Genomic DNA, 21003 nt, shown 5'->3' on the forward strand with positions numbered 1-21003 from the left:
TTAAATGCTCCTAAAAAATTGATAGAAAATACTCATGTTTGCCAAGTTTTAGACGGGTTGACAACACTGCCACAATGATAATGGCTGCATTTGTTAAAACTTACAGTGGCAACAAACCCAATGATTTTCTTTTATATCGGTCTAGAAAATGCAGATCCAGAATTGCAAAAATATTACAAATATCTCAAGACATATTTTCCAAGGTTTCAGGAAATCCACCCAATTTCATTTCTCTCCATTAGGACGATAAGCTCACTAAAACAAGACTGGGCACCCAAGTTGAAGCTTTGTCTGCGATAACTTCAGGTTCACCAAATTATTCTGATGGAAAGCTGCTTGGGCTTGACTTTGGAAAAGCTGCTTTGGGCTTGGCTTTTGGAGTTATGGGGATTAACCGAAAAAAACGAAGCTTTTTTTTGAGTATTTAAAGTATGATAAGCAGGTTGCAGAGGTTGCCTACAACAAATTCAGAAAAAAGTATCATTTTTATAGATGAAGCCCCGAAAATTTAGAACCTCCTCCTTAAGCAGTTGTTCTTTTGAACGGTCGCATAGGGGACTTACGAAATATTGCCCTATAGTGCTTACGGGAAACTGTAGTGGCCTTTTCTATGGATCGCCTTTGGCAAAAATGCAACATGAGAAACGAAAAGCCGACGTGCCAAAACCAGTCACACGAAAAACAAATATACAAACATTTAAATTTCTTAACGACATGCATCGTTAACCATATTTAAATTACAAATTAAAACTTAACTGTAAATTTATCAAAGAGTATAAACGCAGTTGCTGACCTATTCTAGGTTCTTACGCAGACCCTAGGCCTGAAACAATCAATAACCCATAATATAATACAGAGACTATTTGCTGGAAATTATTCAATCTATTGCGCTTAAATGGTTTAAAATAAATCGAATCAAGCATTGGAGTTGTCGCTTTCCTTATTTTTTTCGCATTCGAAACATGCCCAAAGATTTATAGCATAACGCAGAAAAGCAACTATAGTTTTATGGGTGTTATTTTTCACTCAGTTTCTGTGTCTTAAAAACAATTTCCACCCGTCAACAATATTGTAGTTTCGCCATTTATAATTTTAAATCGCATACAACCGATTTAAGAATACGTACTCGAAAAAAACAAAAACAACAACAACAACAACAACTATGCTGTAAAACCAAATTTCCCAAATTGGCGATATAAGGCGTTATATTTTACGATTGGTCTGCTTAGCAAAAACGTTATAAAAACATGTTTAATGCAGCAGTCGTTATCAATCTCGACTGACAAAGCAAAACGCATAAAACATAAATTTAATTTTGTTCACTACTGTGTGTTTTAATCATAAGCCAAAGTACTAAACCTAAAAGTGGTCTACAGCGAAATTTATTTTTTTAATATCCTAAACATTTTAAAATCTCCACATAAGGCACTGTAGTTTGGGCACGTGTTGTTAACTGTAAATATGTTCACGCTTAAGGGATAAATTTAGGCTCTGTAGTTCCCCCACAACTCAACACTATTTTGAAAAAAGCGTTACGCTTGACATTATAGGATTTCAAGGTACGCCGCCATTTTTACCTCAAGATTTAGAAAGTATTCCACATCGTTGTTTTCACCATTTTTAGAAATTCAAGTTAATAATAGCGTATAACAAAACTTATGTCTAAAATGAATTGATTATAGCATTAACGGCCGCAATGTTTTTTTTAATGAAACAAGCTGGAATAGTGGTGTAGTTTAAAAAGATCATATTAACTGTTTTAATTAATAGATTCAACATGCTCAAGTAAAGACCATTTGGCAGTGTAACGTATCTTAAAAAATTCCTTAGCAAGTACCAATGTAAAACCTATACCATAGGATTGTATTGCAAATTGCAGAAAGGAATCACAATTTTATTTATCAATATATTTAGTAAGTCCTATGAAACTGGCAATTTTTTTTCAACAAAATATAGCTAAGTTTTGCACCAGAGAAATATTCTTGTTAATAAACTACAAATCTTAATTTTAGGAAGTATGCTGCGGACCAAAAGAGTTAATTAAACTGGCGGAACGAATTGAACTCACCGGCGGTAATTTGTTACACCTTGGTTTAGATTAACATATTTGTTAAATAGTTTTGTCTTAAATAATAAGGAAAATGTTTTTATGTTAGTTTTTAGGACAAAAGTAACAGTCCTAATAATGGAGCTCTTCACTTGAAGTCACATGTCACTTGCTTTTCCAGACACTCTTAACGCGATAATTTTAGTTTCAGAAATTCCCCATCAACTCTAATAGGCTATCGGTTTCGAAAAGGCGAGAAGGTCAATAATCTAGGATTTCAGAATAAAAAGCAATTTTTTTCCCGGGGTTTACAAAATGTATCGCGTCGCTTGATTTAGAGTCAGAATATACTTGGCCGGTTGCTATATAGTTAACAGTAGTTGTTTGTTTCCACCATTCTCAGGAATACAGGATAAAAAGAGTACAGTAAAGACTATAGAACAGGGGTGGGCAATTATTTTTAACCGCGGGCCGCATGAGAATTTTAAAATGTTGTGGCGGGCCGGGTCAAAAAAGAGGATCTCAATTACACGCAATGTGACGTCATACACTGACGGTATTCAGTAAAACAACTAAGCTAACGAATTTGTTATTATGTTTGGAGTTGTGCATAAATGGGCGATTTAAATAAATTTTAAAAAGCCACAATACGTCACGCGAAACGCGAAAAAATTGCGATTATATTTGTTTTAAAATGCAAACTTTAATTTAGATTTAGAAGGTTTGGAAAACGGTCGCTATTTCGTTCATATTTTAAAGACGAAATACTTCGACGCGCAAAAATATACAAATATTAGGCTAAGTTTGTTAAACTTTCATTGGAGAGAGTGTCACAGTGCAGAGGACGCTATTTGCCTGTAGAGTTGCCAAAAATCGCGTAGAACCTACGAGAAAGACAGAAGAGATTCGCGCTAAGCGCGAAAACAATTTCCGTTTTAGTTTTTAAAACAAGCTAAAAATCAAATTTGGCGGGGTCATGACTAGATCCGTCCCTGACAAAAATGTTTACGATACAACCAAACATGTAGAAACTCGCCCTTGTTTTCAGTTAGCCTATGTATTTTAATAAAAATAAGCCGCGGGCCGGATTAAACTGCTTGGCGGGCCGTATGTTGCCCAGGTTTGCTATAGAACCATGCAGACATGCGAAACAAGTTATTGGCTTATATTAAGACTTGAATGGTTTTCATATGGTTTTGTCGCAATTCTTTTTCAATAAGGTTAGTTAATAACGGTGTTTAAAAAGGCTATATTATTCGTGTCCGATGTTACTTGTCGTTTTACTCTGGTAGCGATACCAGATGGTTTACATAAAATATCACGATCTGATCCAAACCAAATGGCGTATCTACTATCTCCAAACAAGCGAGCGAGATCCAATGAAACCATTCAAAGGCAAAAATACTTTTCAATGTGGAAATTGCTGTTATAGCATTGCTTATCAAGGCTTAAGTTTCTATTGACCCTTATATCGTAGAAGTATCGATACTACCGCTTGATAAGGCTATTGACGCCGATCCGATATTATCAGACATCCCTATTTACTGTACTTTAGTACTATTCAGTAATAGATTTAAATTTTAAGGGTAGGCTTTATCTTAAAACTAAAAGCAGCGACAGTTTTGATTGCAATTACACTGCAAATAACTTATTAATTGGAAATTGTTGTTATTTCATTGATGATGATTTTACCATAACTTAAAAGTCTAGTACTTTTAGGAATGTTGGATATTTGAATAAAAGTTACAATCTGTATAGGAAAATGAACAACAGCCAGTTAGCGACGTTTAATTCAACAGAACCATGGCGAAAGTTTCTCGAGCAAGCCGCGTGGGCTGCACTGACCGCTTCATCACTTTACCTTGTTGTGGTTCTCGTAATGTTCGAGATTTGTGGTTCTCGTAATGTTTCGAGAAACAGTGGACTTCGTGTTTCGGCAAAAACCCGATGTGCATTCTGGCGGCGGTATTTTCGCTGCTTAGAAATGCCTCCTTACAAATTGAGCTGAGTTTTAGTACACAGAGCGACGCAGTCTGTCAGACATTCATGTTTCTGAATTTTTCGCTGAACAGCCTAAACCTGCTGGCGGTGTACTGCATGCTGTGGACTCGACAAAGGAACCTTTACAAAGATGTCGTACTTCGGTACCTCCTAACGCCTTGCTACCGAGTTCTCAATGTCGCCGTCTTGGTCGGGCTTACAGTTGCCATGGTTGTCCTGACGTCACTCGTATTCGTGGTACTCAAACTTGTGACGTCACCGTTAGGGTGCACGATCGTCACGGCGCACGGGTCTTTGCGCGTCGGAATCGTGGGGGCATGTTTTGGTGGGCTGGTGACAATACAATGCGCACTTCTGGGCCTTATGCTTTGTCCACTCTTCCGTCATTACGGAATCGCTAAGAGCTGCTGTTGCAGTAAAGGAACCATTAAAGACGGTAGCAGCAAAATACAGGTAAAATTGTTATATACTTTTTTTCTTTCGGTGTACTATTGATATGTAAGCCGTAATCGTTGGTCAAAAAGCAGCTTCAGAAGGGCTAGATTTCAGTTGTAAACACACATATGTATGTTCAGGTTTCATTGAGGTAAAATTGTTGCTAGAATTTCGATTTCTGTAGTGGGAAAAACTTCGAAATGTTTCAACCGAATTCGATCCAATCTGGCAAAAAATATAATAAAGTACATCCAGTGATAAAAGTAGGTCCAAATAAGGGATCGTAAAGGAGTTTCTGTAATATATTAGGTATGCCGAACCGGTAAAAAAATATTTAAATATTTCCTAAATTTTTTTTGTAAATTATTTTTTACCCAGCCACCGGTCATCTTCTAGAATTTATTTGAAATTTGATTTAAGTTGGACATTTGTGCACTACATTAAAACGATAATCTTAACTTTTCTACAAATTTACTTGATGTTATGGCTTGCTATGGTTTAACCTTTTTGAAAGTCTTCAGGCCTTCCGGCAGGAAATTATTCTGCATTAACTCCTGGTTACATCAAAAATAGATTGTATTATTGATTATTAGAATATCGGTTTATTCATTGGAGAAAAGTTGCCCCTAAAATTTAATAAAAGTACCGAAATTAAATATAGGTGACAGAAGAAAAATCTGTTTTCGACATAAATTACTTTTTTTTCAAAGGCTCTATTCTACAGCCTCTATTTATTTTAGCTATGTAACAGTGGAAGAAGCTTAATAGAAAACCAAAAATAAATACATTTTGCACTATTTTGACAATACGTGTGTTTTAAAATTCAAAATTTTAAACATTTCAGTGATTTAAAGTTTCAATGACAGCAACTACCTATAGCTTTTCCGCTTTTCGGACAACATACCTTAAAAAATTGACCCTGATTAAAACAAACAAACTGTATATATTATTAATGCAGAACGTTGTTACGCGCCTCTGCGTCAGCACGAGCGTCTGCGTCATATCTGACGTCATACTTGGCTTTGGTTCATCGCTGTTCGATTCTTTCGCCGAACAGCAACGACCATCACTCTCCTGGCTTCTCTACAATTTGGACATGATCATCAACACGTTGGCGATAGTCTGCACATTTCGTGATTGGACTGAGCGACTGTTTCCATGGAAACACAAGACAAGCTCTGGTACCATGGCAACGAATGTTACCAAGGCGACTGAGTCTCCAAACCTGAAAAATAAACAGGCTCGACATAAACCAAACGACACTGTTGCGAATACAACGAATTTTAACCTAGACTGGTCGCTTACTTATATTAAAATTATCAAGATCAGAGCAGGAGATAATAATACAGTTTAAAACAAGTTCGCTATATTATTATCTTGTAAAAAAAATGCCGACACCTAAAAGCTCAAACGCCGACACCTAAACGGCCGATGCCTGGCCGACGGCCCGCGATCGTCCCGTACCCTCTCCTACAGTTTCAGACGTTATTTGGGCCATTTAGGACTTATTCCGTTTTTTTTGCAGTTTTAATGTTGAAGTTGACAAAAAACAGAGTTTGTACATCTGTAGGAGTTGGTGCCCAACCCGAATAAAACCATTAAAATCACTGTAAAAAAATTTAATTCTGAAGTATGGCTCGCGCCCCCCGGTTAAGAACAGCTGTTCTAGATATTTACCGCCAGATATTTCCTCGTAGGTGTTTTTAGATTAATTGTTGGATGAAGTAATTTTGTGACGTCATACATGAAAATGTTCATGCCCCCTAAACAAAAATACTGGATCCACCCCTGCGCATAACATACCGCTATGCCAAAACAACTTTCGAAGAAAGCTTGTCTTCTTTAGCAAGAAAATATGACGCTTCAAAGTAAATTGGAAGAGAAACATTTTGCCTTCTTTGATGTTGGTTGTTTATTTACAATATATTTGTAATAAACTGCTTGATATTTTGTGGTTCTTTTTTAAAATCGATTATTCAAATTTGGCTCAGATGCATACAAAGGTTGAGAACTACTGTACTAGATTCTAATAACATCTGGAACTTAAAATTTAGAAAAAAATATTTATGTGACGTCTTAACTATTTTAACAACATCAATGGTATAGTACTACAAGCATTGAATACTAATTATTAGTAGTATTCTATATCATAACTACTGAGCCATAGCCAAGTTATCCAGAGCGAATAGCAACTTGACGAAACCGCTCTAGAAAAATGACAAAACTGGTCTAGAAAGCGATTTACTGCGCACGTGCGACAAACGCAAATTGTTTATTATATTCCTTGACCCCACGTTTGAAAAGCCCTGCTTTATACAGCAATGCGTTGTTTAAATTAATGCATTCTTCGTATGTCAAAAAAGGAGTTTTATGGTAGAAATTTGTCAACATTTTTTAGGTCACCTTGACTTAAGTTATCAACGAAGTTAATTTAATTTTTTTTAGCTATATTGTGTACAGCGCAGAAGGCGAAAAAATTCACGAAGTATAGGAGGCAACAAAGCGTGACGAAAAGAAAGAAAGCAAGCGCCGGTTGGTAGGCATTCTGTGAACTCTGTAGTCTGTATGACTTAACTCTATGCTGTTTTTAGGATAGTACACAGACAATTAAATTTTAGAAAGATCCAAAGTCTAATAAAAGATGCTGCAGACTAGTTATCTATTGACTGCATCGTAGGGTAGAACTTAGTAAAACAGTACTTGGTTATTCATGCAGTTGACAGGAATAAGAAAGCATAATACTGAATAAGATAAGCCGCCAAGCCGATATATTTGAGCTCCTTATCCGGGGTCAGCTGACTCGATGAACCTTACGTGTTTTTCACTGACCTTTGGAAAAGTCGAATATAGCAAAACGTTGGTTTCGTTAGTTTTTTGAGGTTCCGAAGAAAACCCATGTCTATATTCATGTATTGTCTATTCTATGTCTTACGCCGCGCAAGCTGTGTAAAGTATCTTCTTTAATTCACCACCAGAATGTCAGTACATATTACCAGTTTACTTAGAGTTTAAGGTTAGATTTGATGTGTAGTCGCTCCTGGTGAGCTAATTGTTCTTGTGTTGCTCCAATGTTAGCGTCTTATACATAAACAATAAACAAATAACAGATAAACGTAAATTCTACAAATCAAAGCAATATTAACAATTGCAGTCCCTGCGAAGGATATATCTAATAAAATCAACCAATTGTTGTTAGTTTATCCTTGAAGCGATTATACAAGTTTGGAGATAGGAGACAAGGAAATAGGTCTTTCAGACATATTTTGGCTTTTGCCAAAAAAGGGTTGATTGTAAAACAAAAATTATTGGGATTTCCATTTGTCTGGTAAAAAGGTGAAGATGGTAGACTGGTTTCAACAATTCTGTAACACGCCGCATGGCATATTCTTTTGTTCGCGACTCGGCCAATTTTGACGGGTCCTGTTTATAAGCTAACCTGTTATGCGCACTCTCGTTGCGTTTCTATAGTGTTTAAGTACTTCAAAATGAAAGTCATAGGAAGTGGCTTTATGAAAACGGGAACAAAATCGTTACACCAAGCACTTACGATTCTCGGCTTCAAGACATACCATATAGATGAGCAGATGTTTTACTTGGGAGACCAGCTGCTGAAAGCGCTAAACGAAGGTTGCACGACTGAAGAATTTCGCGAAATGTTTAAGGACGTCGATGCGGTCACCGATCTACCTTCGGCTAAACTTTGGGAGGAAATCCACAAGGCTTTTCCCGAAGCTAAGGTAGACCTTTTTTCGGAACGTAAATGATGCATATTGCATATGGGGTCTACTATTAATGGCTTTGCTCTACTTGGGATTCCATTTTTTCAGATGTTGATAAGGGTTTTATCAACATTACAAACGAGAAGTTTTCTAAGCTGAAAGATGCGTGGATAGATTTGAATATTAAAATACTTTATCCTGAAAAAACAACTTAGATGGCAAAATGCTTAGTTGGATTGTATAACAGGACTATAATGCATAATTCAGTATGTTTACTGGATGGACACCAAAACACCCTGAGTATCGGACATTAGTATTGAAAAACATCACAACATCGTTCTTCTATTTTGCTTGCAGATAATTCATTGCGAACGAGCCAGCGACGAAGATTGGACAAGAAGTTATAAGAACCACGTCACCCTTATGAATCAGCAACCTTTCGCCCACCTGCTTGCACTGATTACGCCAACAGGATGCAGAATGTTGAACTTCATCGGTGCCACATGTATGATATTAAAAACATCACCGAGTTATTTGGTTATGGGCAACTCAGACCAAAGGAGGTTGTTGGTGACCTTTGTATTATGCTTTTCTAGAATGTGCAAAATTTTGGTAACTTTCTTATCGTTTTGGGGGGGACTCTGAATTCTATATACAGGAAATTATGCGAAAGCTTTTGTTTTCATCAGTTTATTTAGTAATGTTAGTATGATTTTCACTATTCATTTGACAACCCAGGACCGATTAAATTTAAATTGGAAGGCTGTATTGTTAATTGTTTTTTAGGGCCAAAGTTAATGTATTTACAAAGCTTTTTATGTGAAAAACACGCTGAGTATCATTTTTCGGAAACAGAGGCAAACAGTTCCGAGCTTTTATATAGTGTGTAATTCAATCACGCAATAAATTTAACCCACTATGTTATAGATAACCCAGTATTTCTATAACGCAATCTCGTTAGTACACGATCGGCGTTCTATTTGCAGAGCTTAATTTGTAAATGCGCTGTTTGCCTAGCCCTTCATTATAAAAGACTCGTGATGATGAGACTAAACAGCTTTCAGGGACAAAGTCTACATTAACGCTTCGTTGCCTGTGTCATAAATCAAACGAAATCTTGCTGGTCGAAATCACAGACGGATCAATTACATTATTTCAGTTCAATTACAATTACTATATATTAAAAACTGTAATTAATTTTATCAATTTCAATTTTCGGCATTGAAACTTGAATTTTCTCAATAACGTTGTACTGAGCCAAAATTTTAGCAAATTACAATTATAATTAAAATTACACAGAATGAAAATGCGTCAATTACAATTATATTAAAACCTGTAATTAATTACATCAATAACAATTACAAATTACAATTGATCCAACTGGTCGGAATGCCTTTATAATCTTCCACCTTTTTACAGTGAGGGTTGCAGTTTCCTTGCCCGAACAGAGTATTTTTACAAGGCAAATCGCTAATCTGGAGGTTGCAACAATGCGTTACAGGGAACACAATACCAGAGTGCGGCAGGTATGAGATGATCGTCAATTAGCTGGACGGGCGTTATACACTAAGCATTTTGAACCAGAATTTCCAAGTTTTACATTTGATCTTGTAACTTTTAGACAATCTGTCGTTTTTAAAGCTGCCGCTGGTGTTTGAACGGAGACTTGTAAGTTAAATTGAAAATAACAAATCCACACCACATTCGGCAAGAAAGCGCCTAATTGTTATATTTTAATCTGTCAAAACCGCAACAGAAAACCCAAACCATCTTGACCATCTTGATTTGTGTTGTTAACATACCTTTTTAACGGAAAATCGGCGTTGTCTTTAATGACCAGTTACATATGGTAAATTATATCCTAATCCTTTTACTGTATTTGCTGTCCAGATTGCTCCGAAACACCAGACGCTGTTTTTTCAGCCCAGAGACGGTTGGGGGCCACTGTGCGAGTTTTTGGGGGTGCCTGTGCCCGATGAACCGTTCCCCCATCTCAACAAGAAAGGGTCGATTGTCACTGAATCTATAAACGATTCTAAAATGTTTAATCAATTACGTAAAGAGTTGGTTATAACCGTTCCGTTGTTGATGGCCATTTGTGCGTTTCTTGTTTACTATATTATTCAATTATGTTTTTAGATATTTTTTAATAAATGTTGTGAACATATTTAAAAACTTTCCATAGCGGAGTGCCTATTAAATGTTGGCCGTTTTGCTGCCCTACCCGCACTATAACAGCAAACGGCAAGATTTGTCAAATAAACTAAAAAAAAAATCTCGTTTTCCATACGATGTTGTAATCTTTATTTACACTTTTTGTTCCGAAAGTCCCGAAGAGGTCATTCGTAACATTTTTCCAAAAACTAGGATTTCCAACGATCACGTTTAACGAAAAAAATTCGGAAGGCAGCTTTATGAATGCCTCTAAACTTTATTGCTAATGAAGAAGTATAGGGTCCAATAAACTCCCGACTAAGCTTTGCGTTGTAATGTGTGTACCAAACGATTAGGGATGACCGATACTTGACATGTTAATCCGATACCCGATATTTTAGACAAAGTTTATCGCGATCAGATCCAATACCGTTGAATCGATTGAAAGTAGTTGTACGAATGTTACACTGAAGACCCTGGTGGCAACAAATTACGACCAAATTCTAGATTTGTGGTTACAAGGTGTCCCCAAAGTTTTTAAAATGCCATCCTTCTGCATCTATCATCTTCCAAACAAAAATTTTGCAGACACAAACTTTTTACAACTTGAAATTGTTCTCGAGTTTGAGTACATATTAATAATAAGGTAAACAAATTTTTGTAGTGAAGCAGGTGTTTGGTTGCTTGTTCGAAAATCCTGCTGGTTAAAATATTGGTGAAAAAACTTGCGACCGAGTTGTTAATAAGAAAATCTACATGCAACTTTTTCACCATAAAAACCTACATTTTGTTTTGAAGTTTTTTCTGACGCTTCTAGTCATTATTGTGTGTTTTGATATTGAAGTAACTGACATAGTCAGAGGCGCGTAGCCAATGGTTGGTTTTGGGGGGTTCTAATCGACAAGTGTGCATTCGAACCATCAATGAATAAAAATTAAAAAAAAATAAATAAATAATTTTACGCCTTATGCTTTGATAGAGGATAGGCCTTGATTTGTAAATATTCCTCGGACGTTTATACATTCCTGGCGTGTTGTTTTTCCTTGCACGTCCGAATTTGTATTTTTTTTTCTAATAGCCTCAGGCATAAGTGGTTTAACATCTCACTAAAAACTTCGCAAAACATGCGATTGTCTTGGCAGATATGAAAGTCATACTGGATAATGGCAGCTTTATGGGTAAGTTAGATCCGTAACTTATCCTTGTTGGTCAGGTGGCTAAAGTTAAGTTAAGTTGGAAGCGGACTAAAGATTTTTTAGAACTAGAGATGGCTTTTTCACAAAAGCTCTCCTTTCTTAGTAAAGATAACATTTTTTTCCAATGCACTTTTTCTTAGTTTTACAAACATTCACTGCACGAAAGGAGAACCAAAACGACTCCAGTTAGTTAAAGTTCCATGCGCGTATAAATGTTTGACTTTTGAAATGCGGTCGTGGCGTTTGTTAGAGCCTTTCTAATATAGTTAGACAACTTCAGCCGGCAGAGCAATAGCAGGAGAGTCGAATTAAGAGGCACCTGGCCACTTCCCCCTCCTTAACTATACCTTTTTGCCAACTTTTATTATGTGTATGCCAATTTTCTTGCACTTGTTACGAACTTCCGTTCCGGTGTTATGGCTTGTGTCTGTCTAGAAAGTATAGCCTTACAGGGTCTGCATGTGGCTGCTGTGTTATTTTTCTAGTTGTCGCTTTTAGTCTTTTGATCTACGTATCCGTGACCCGATTTATCAAAGATTTCGTTCTGGCCCCGGATTTTTACCCCCGTTTGGGGTTATGGGCGGGTAGTTGGTGGTGCTAGGAATCGGGTTAGGGTTGAAAATATTCGGGGAGTTATAGTGATAGTTATTGATGCTGTTTGGGGTTAAATAAAGGTTGTATCTGGCCTTATTTTGACCATTTAGGTCTGATTCCGATTTCGTCATTATTACGACTATTATAGGTTTTATTCTTATGTACGCCTTATTCCTAACTGAATACTTCTTATGTACGCCTTATTCCAAACTGAAACATTATTTGTTCTATAGTGGTCATCAAAGCTTAGGAATCCCTGACTTGAAAGTAATAGGAAGCGGGTTTGCTAAAACCGTTACGAAGACCTTGTGTTCCATTACCGTCAAACTCGTGTGCAAATGTTAAACTGAAATTGTCCATTTTAGATTTATATATAGCTGTATCAAGTTTTCAATGGTTACTGAGAAATAATGCAATCGTGCTAAAGCGTAATACGTCGGCCAAGAGCGCACACTAAGTGCATCAATTATGTAGATTAATTTTGCAGATTTTTTTTCTGGGGAGAGTCGTCGACACAATGCTACACCTTATGGTAACACAAAAAGTTTGACATATGTACTTATGGGAAGATGAGATTATTTTTTTGGTAATGGAAGTTGAAATTGACTAACATTGTAATTTTAATGAAGGCAGCATTAAACTTTCTTTCATTTTCACCAGTTAAATAAACAGCTCCTTTTCACTAAAATGTCTGCATTTACGTCGATACATTTGACAAAAATATATATTTTCCTTCAAAGGGGACATGTCCTCATATTTGCAAGTGATTCAAATACATGCTAATACATATGTCGTACAACCGCTGGAATAATCTCACCATGACGAAAGAGTTTGAATCGATTTCCATTATTTGTTCCAGTTCTCATAAAAAGCTTAGGAAGCCCTGACATGAAAGTAATAGGTAGCGGGTTTGCAAAAACCGGTACGACGACGTTGTGCCATGCGCTACGAATCCTCGGCTTCAAGACCTACCACATAGAAGACCAGTTCTGGTACCTTGGCGACCAGCTGATAAAAGCACTGGACGAAGGATGCACGACTGAGGAGTTTCGCGAGATGTTCAAGGACGTCGATGCGATCACCGATCTACCGTCTGCAAAACTGTGGGAAGCACTGCACAACGCATTTCCCGACGCCAAGGTATGTATCGCACACCAGAGGTAAAAGCCGAACAAATTTCTTACCGGAACGAATGGAAGTTTTCATGGATGACGTCGCACAGTTACGTCACAACAGCATGTCTAAAACAAGTAATATAAGGAAAAACTGAGGACGGCGTTCGATGTTGTGCTCGAAATGCTACTGAAATCACTGTTTAGTTATACATTCAAGGGGATGGCGGGACGGACTTGTAAAAAAAGTAAAAAACAGAACATCTGTTTTTTTTAAAACAGAACATCTGTGTGTGTTTTTTTTTTGCCACTATGGGTCATATCTAAAAAAAAAATCCGGACAACGTTTCGTAAAAAGGAACTCTTTTGACCTGTACTTTCACCACTGATGTCGACCAACTTTAGAATATTATCTGAAATGTTTGTTATTAGTTGTTAAATGTTTTAATGAATAGCATATTATTTAAAATTCCCATTCATTTCAGTGCTATTGCACGAAAAATAAACTTAAAAAAAAAATAAAAAAAAATAAAATTCGAGCGGCCTAAATTTTCGGTGCATAGCTCGTTTAAACTTTATTATTTAACAGTGGTTTTATTTGAACATTTTACATTTTGCAGTTCAAGTTATTAAATCAGTGTTTCTCAACCTGTTTTTTTTTTCGACTTAAATGCTAAGCGACATTAATAAATAACGGTCTGGCGTGGATGGCATTTCTAAACTAATATAATTTTAGATAGTGCACTGTGAAAGAGACAGTGACGAGGAATGGACGAAAAGCTTCAAGCACCATCAGGAAACCATAAGGCGGCACCGATTTGGTCAATTTCTTTCTCTGATTACACCGACCGGAAGAAAACTTAGGGCATTCTATGGTGCACAAGGTTTGTACCAGGGCTGCCAAGTCAATTAAAAATAACCCGAATCCGACTCCGACCGAAAAATAAACCTGAGTCCGACTCCCGAGTCCCAAGTCCTACTCCGGCCAAATGTACGATTTTGTCGGGTGCGACTCTACAGCCTGTATTTTACACATTTACCTAACTTAGTTACGGCTCCGACTCAGCAGCCCTGGTTGTACTATTTTATTGTTTATGTTACAGAGCAACTATTGAGTGCAGAAAAACTAAAAAACCCTCGCAACAATGTCGTGTTAAACTCGAAATAATGTCCTGTTTATAATTACTTATTTTCTAAATGTACTATAGACCATGTCAATCGAATTGTTTTACGAGCTGCTATAATATTTTTTAATTTAATCTTAAAGAATGCAACTTTTAGCGCGTCGGCCAAGTTGTTAAGCAAATACAATAAAAAAGTTAAATATATTAAGGCTTAGTGCCAATGTGATATTTTTTCCGACAATCTATAAGGCCTTAATTGCCGCCGTAAACTGGGTATTATAATCCTTAACAACGAAAATGCAATGTCGTTCAACTTACATGTTTAGCGATTCTTTTGTGGTCTCTGTGTGACAATTGTATACTATAGAGTCAATCATATTCCAACATCGCTATCTTAACCCTGGTAATTGCTTTGCGACAAACCATTGGTGTAACCAAACTGAACGTTGTATACTTGATTTCAAAGCATTCCCTGAAAACAAATGTTTAGCTAAAAAAGTTTTTCATAAATCGCCAGTTTTGCTTTTAGAACGCGTCGGTGTCTTGTCCGTATACGCTGTTTACATTAATCTGAAATCCTGACCGTATATTGCAGATCATTCTACCCTAAAAGTACACGAGCTTTGTGGATACAAAACGTAATACTCAAACATATGGGTCGCGTAAAGGGGGTTTGATAACCCATGTGGATTAAGGGATCGTAAACATAACAAATTAATAGTCTATGCTTACCAAAATTTGATATCTTTTTCCAGTGAGAGTTGCCTACTCAGCGCCAATGCCAGGCATGTTAACGCTGCCAGCTCCAAATTACCAAGTCGCTACTATGCGCTACAGAGAACACAATAGCAGGGTAAAACAGGTAAGATGTCACGAGACGAAGCAACAGTGAGGCGGAGCCCCGTTCGTGTTTGAGAAAAAAATCAAACTATTCTTATTTGATCTGATTATACTCTTAAGGGCTCCGTTTATCATTACGCGTAAATCGTAGTCGTTGATTCGAATGAAAGACACACACATACATATGTGTTTCATAACAACTGTGATCATTTCCCTCGGAAGCTGCTTTATGACCAACGTCGTTGATTAGAAGGACGATTTCACAAGGGCTAGATCGCATTTGTTGGTGCACGAACAATTAAGCATTAATGTTTCAGCGTTTGGATGAATTCCTGTCCATCCAACCAACCTCCTACCAATCCTCCTGTGTTCACCTCACGGATTAAGAAACACTGAATTAAATGATTAATTATTTAGTTTGACGAGATAAATAAAACATTCTAATACACATGTCGTACACGTGCTTGAATTATCTCATCACGACTTTTCTTGAGGTGCTGTACTCAAAGTAATTGCTATGTAGCTGATCAAACTTGTGCGTTTGGTTTGCTAAATTACGGAAGTAAAAATAGTGGTTTAAAACAGTTTAATTGCTCGGAGCTTACAGCTACACCAGCCTGCGAACAGTTTTGAGTAGTTTACAGCTTATGTATCTCCACTGATCTTCTCTAATACTATAAAACCAGACGTTTGTGTTAAAAACAGCATCTATATTTTGCTTAGTTAACGACAATTAAACCTTATGAACAAAATACCAAGCGTCAATTACTGTTATTAGAGCAGGGGTTCTTAAACTTTTTTTTACCGCGGACCCCTAATAATTTTTTTTGCTTCGCATGGACCAGTGTAGGCAAGTAATTTTTAAATATGACGCCATAAATATACGTCATAATACAAACAGACTTCAGAAATTTGCTTTTCCCTAAATATGTGAAATTAAATGAAGTGTAAATATATACAGTGCAAAAACGTTTCATTTTTAACATGGGCTACTTTTTTCGTTAAAAAATTGATTGCCTAAATATACGCTAATAGATGAATTAGGCCTTCATGCATCCCCTAAAACTAGTCCACGTACCCCCAAAGCGTCCATGGACCCCAGTTTAAGAAACCCTGTATTAGACAGAATTGATGCACAATTGTGAAGAAAATTTTTACCTAAATTGACTCGACCTGCTTATGCCTAGCAGGCCTCTTAGGAAGACAACAACAGTATAAAAAATCGTGCATATAATGTGGACTTAGATTTAGAACAAAATAAACACCATTGATTTGCATCAGACGGAAAAATTTAAACGTGTTTTGTATATAACCTATACTGGTGTACATATTTGTTGTTGAAGCAATAAAGCGGTCTTTTAACTTTTATTTACGGATGAGTGCCATATAGAGCGCTCTATAGCATTTAAAGATTGGTTATTATAATTCGCCAAGATTTTTAAGACAGTATACAAAAAATTAGATTTATTTTATTCAGAAATTTCCTTTTACACTAGATAACCATAGAGGTAACAATTTATAATTCAACTTAGTTTTTCTAGTTTTAAGTTGCGACTTGTGAACTTGCGGTTACTTCTGTTTCGTTATTTATTTAAAAAAAGCGTTTTGCACGTGAACAAATATCACATGAAATAAGCTATTGTTGCCAGGCATAATATATAAAGGAGTGTTGTCCTTCCAGCAGAATATATAATAGATCGACGTTTCGACGTACTATACAGAACGTCTTCATCAGGATACTGACGTTACATGTCAAACAGATTCCTTAGAATCGAAAAAAAAAAGGAATCTGTTTTACATGTAACGTCAGTATCCTGATGAAGACGTTCTGTATAGCACGTCGAAACGTCGATCTATTATATATTCTGCTTGAAGAGCAACACTCCGTTAGATATCACATGGTTTTGCAATTAAGATATCATTTCACAAAGGTCTTCGCTCGCATTTTTCTTATAATTTAGGCCGCACCGAAGGATCAAACCCTGATCTTTCACCCAAAAGACGGTTGGGAACCCTTGTGCAAGTTTTTAGGGGTGCCTGTGCCCGACGAACGATTCCCCCACCTCAACAAGAAAGGAGCGATCGTACAAGAAATAGTGAACAACTCGCACATGTTCAAACAAGCACGAAAAGAACTGACTATTACCTTATCGTTGTTTCTATGTTTTTGTGCTTTTGTTATTTACTACTTAACTAAGGAGATTAATTTTTGACTTAAAAAGTCACAATTTTGTCAAAATTTACACGTTAGGTCAAAATGTGTCAACATTATTTAAATTCAAAATCATTCGTTCACGTAATTTAAAAAACTATAGTCGCTTTTTAAAACTGTCGTTTAGTTAAAATTTTATCGAAAACATTTGGTTTCAAGTTATATTCAACGACGTTTCAACTGTATTATATCTTCATTAGAGCAATATACGGTGCACAGGATCTAGCAGAATTAACCACCCAGGCATAGTTTATAACAGGCTCAGCTCGAACTTCCATTTTGCATTATAGAGTTGTTTATCTCTGATTTGGACAGATTTATTGAACAGTATTTGCTGTCTTTTTTCGCTTGTGATTTGCAATTATCCCATTTCCTAATTTGATAACTAGATCTTTTTACGTAGTATTTTAACTGTTTACACAATATTTTGCTAAAACAACCAGCGTCGTTTGCTTGTCTTTTTGAAATGACCAAAATATCAACTAAACATTTTCATGAGTTTTGCATCAACTCGAAAAAATAACTGATTTGTGTTCGGCCGGTAGTCAGTAAAACGTGTGATTTACGACGCCGAGACACTAATGCAGTACATTAAACAACAATACGTTGTTTCAATCAATGTATTTCCAATAGGTGACATTTTTTTTAAATACATTTTTAGGTCAAAATTTGTGAAAATTTAAAATTTTAGGTCAAAATTTCTCATTTTCAGGTCAAAAAATAATCGCCCTATAGCAATCACGTATAGACGACAATGAACTGTATTTTACTTTTGCGTTTGCGTAATGTGTCACAGGGGTTGTTGGCAAATTCCGTTTGGCCCGACCCAAAATTTCTAGTCCTAAATTCTCGAAACCCAAACACTTGGCGACTTGTGTTTAGATTTAACAATGTGTTTTTGGAGTAATTTTTAATAACGAAAAGCAAGCCCCAGACTACAAAAACAGAATCTGTGGTTTGTATCTATAACATCGCTAAACCTATATAAGCTAAAAACGTTTTGACTTGTGATAAAGAAATTGACTTAGGAGCTAACGTTTTCTCGGTGGTTTTATGTGGTTCAGCCCCAATAAATCCGTATTACACGGTACTGAACTTAATTTTGGTGTCAAGGTGTGTAATACTTTTTTGCGCAAATCATAAAAATTCTTGATATCTCGTCATCTTCATAAGGAGAAATCCAATTCAAACACCGAACACAAGGGGCAAATTTTACATTTTGGAGCGATATACAGTTCAAGTCATGATGTCGGTAGCCTTTTGTCATTTAAAAAATGTCTTTCTTGTGTTAAAATAGACATATATATATATAGGCAAGCATAAACGACTAAATACCCACTATCCATTATAGAACTGATAGTAATAATTATAGAATACACCTATTGCATTACCAAGAAATTTGACAGTACACACAGCACATAATTGTAACGGGAAAAAAATTGCAAGTTCGATTAAAAAAAATATATAATTAGATTATAACACAATACTAAGACTGATCAATGATAGTCTATATTTTATGATAAAATAATAAAAAATAAAGAAAGTTATCAAAAATATTAACATTTGTCATAAAATGGAAAAAAAAAATCTTCATCCCTAAATCAAAACATCAAATCAGGTTGCGCAAAAAAATCATTTTCAAGATATCGAACGTGCCTAGAACCGGTGATATATCTAAATTATTATTCATTACGGCTCGAGATTGCCAAATTTAGGATACAGCCCCCGAAATCAGACCTAAACCTGCAAATAAAGAAGAAAAAAGCAATTTCAGTTCCCAAATACCAAACACCAATACAATCAAATTACTTATTTTGGTTAATTTTCGACAACGATTTCTTAAAACCGATCAAATATTGCCGCGAAAACCCCAAGCCATTTGGGGGGATATTGGGTATAGTTTTGATCTAGCGATAGTCGCGCTTCGGATAAACCTTACCAGCTACGACATCGCCACTGCGCAAAGTCAACAACTTGTAGTACGAGATAATATTAAGCAATGAAACCTGAACATACAAATGTGTGTTTACAACTGAAATCAAGCCCCTTTGAAGCTGCTTTTTGACCAACGATTACGGCTTACATATCATTAGTATACCGAAAGCCATTGCACACTCTTGGTCCCGGCTTGACCGGAGGTCGTGAGTTCGAACCTCACTGCAGACTAGTTGTTTTTCTCGTGTGCTTTGCTTGCATCATTGATCGACAGATTCGGTGAAGAGTCTGCAATGGCTTTCGATATACTAATATTAAGCAACTAATATTATTTTGTTTATATTTATTTTTTTTTTACTTATGTTACTATGCCCGATAGCAACAGATTATTTGTTTAGTTTCTTCCAGCTTTCGGGCCAATGCGAAGACACCTTGAACTTGTAGCCTTAAATGAATCAGATCAAAAAAATTAATTAAAAAAATAATATATATACATTTTAAAACTTACATTGCAAACAAAAAACGTTAAAAATCGAATTCGTAATTTCAACGGCAAAGTAGCTACAAAAGTGCATTTCGTAAATTACAAGCAAAATATGATATTAGTTACTTATAGACGTTGGGGACAGCATAAAAAACTGTCTATTAAAGAGTACTTAGTATGATAAAATTGTAAATTTAAGAATTGTTTATTTTTAAATCCTACTCTGACAAAAGCACAACTATTTTTTGACGCAAATTTGTTTTACCCATTACAAATGAGAGAGTCTCATAGTTGTTGTTTATACGCCCTTATACAATTGAAACAAGCAACGAAAAAGTACAAAAAAGTAATTATTTTGAATTTAAGTTGGTATTTTATTATACAACCCTCGTAAACTGACACATTAGTATCAGGTGTGATCTCCTTTATTCTTCAACACCATTTGAATGCAGTTTGGCGTCGAATTGACCGAGCTTGAACAGTCAGTCAGGATTTGTTACCCTACTGTTACCCTACTGCGTGTTAATATATATACATTACAAATAACATTTTACAATACTATTTGCCATCGTTTGGTTATAATAGAGCTAATTTAGCAGGATTTCAAAATGGGGGAATTCCCATAGTTTGATGATTTAACTGCTAAACTTTGGGGCGTTAAGGAGTACAAAATCATAACACAATTTCAAAAATGTTTTGGTCATTCCTATTTTTAAGGTCTAAACCACGCTAAAAACATCTGTGAAGAACCCTAAGTTGTGGCCAGCACCCGAAAACGTTCGGCGATTCATTCTACTTGATACAGCTTTTATTCTAGCGACTTTAAATACGTTATCGTGTTTACCAATTGTGCGTTTCTAGAGTTTAAGATGGTAAGGAAAACTAATTTAGTGGCCAGTTCTTTGGAGTCAGATACCTATACGAAACGTGTAAGAGACTTAGCAGTTGTCGGCGCTCACCTTAACAGCTAGCGCATACTTGCCCGTAGCAACTACTACACAGCGTCTAATCGCAAAACCTGCACTCGAAAATACAGCCTAATCTTCTAGAAACTTTTTGCTGTAGTGATGCACATACATACTGTGTTATTTTAATCACGCTTGAATACAAAATTACTAAATGTAACGAAATGACAACTTTTATTTAAATA

The 21003-nt window shown here is 36.1% G+C and overlaps 2 protein-coding genes and 1 non-coding gene across 3 annotated transcripts; 2 read left to right on the forward strand and 1 right to left on the reverse strand.

Moving 5' to 3' along the window:
- Positions 1–7959: 7959 nt before the first annotated feature.
- LOC146136891 (uncharacterized) lies at positions 7960–10370 on the forward strand. Its single transcript, XM_083395896.1, has 4 exons — positions 7960–8220; positions 8560–8707; positions 9622–9728; positions 10093–10370. Exons 1-4 carry the CDS (start codon positions 7969–7971, stop codon positions 10339–10341), a joined length of 756 nt encoding a protein of 251 aa, XP_083252022.1. The 5' UTR covers positions 7960–7968; the 3' UTR covers positions 10342–10370.
- Positions 10371–13034: 2664 nt separating this feature from the next.
- On the forward strand, positions 13035–18158 carry LOC146136892 (uncharacterized). Its single transcript, XM_083396277.1, has 5 exons — positions 13035–13286; positions 13995–14142; positions 15138–15244; positions 17184–17318; positions 18147–18158. The coding sequence occupies exons 1-5, from the start codon at positions 13035–13037 to the stop codon at positions 18156–18158; spliced, it is 654 nt and encodes a 217-aa protein (XP_083252403.1).
- A 1110-nt stretch (positions 18159–19268) lies between these two features.
- LOC146136893 (U4 spliceosomal RNA) lies at positions 19269–19402 on the reverse strand. Its single transcript, XR_014501644.1, has one exon. It is a non-coding gene; the product is annotated as a U4 spliceosomal RNA (small nuclear RNA).
- Positions 19403–21003: the final 1601 nt, after the last annotated feature.

This window comes from Ascidiella aspersa, chromosome 8 (genome assembly GCF_963924565.1).
Source record: "Ascidiella aspersa chromosome 8, kaAscAspe10.2, whole genome shotgun sequence".
Taxonomy (NCBI): domain Eukaryota; kingdom Metazoa; phylum Chordata; class Ascidiacea; order Phlebobranchia; family Ascidiidae; genus Ascidiella; species Ascidiella aspersa.

Bases quoted from the DNA above. Each gene is read 5' to 3' on its own strand.
- LOC146136891 (XM_083395896.1), top strand. From the start codon at position 7,969: ATGAAAGTCATAGGAAGTGGCTTTATGAAAACGGGAACAAAATCGTTA. The intron at 8,221-8,559 runs GTAGACCTTTTT...TTTTGCTTGCAG, and splicing joins AGGCTTTTCCCGAAGCTAAG to ATAATTCATTGCGAACGAGC. The intron at 8,708-9,621 runs GTATGATATTAA...ACCTTTTTACAG, and splicing joins GAACTTCATCGGTGCCACAT to TGAGGGTTGCAGTTTCCTTG.
- LOC146136892 (XM_083396277.1), top strand. From the start codon at position 13,035: ATGAAAGTAATAGGTAGCGGGTTTGCAAAAACCGGTACGACGACGTTG. The intron at 13,287-13,994 runs GTATGTATCGCA...ATATAATTTTAG, and splicing joins ACGCATTTCCCGACGCCAAG to ATAGTGCACTGTGAAAGAGA. The intron at 14,143-15,137 runs GTTTGTACCAGG...ATCTTTTTCCAG, and splicing joins GGCATTCTATGGTGCACAAG to TGAGAGTTGCCTACTCAGCG.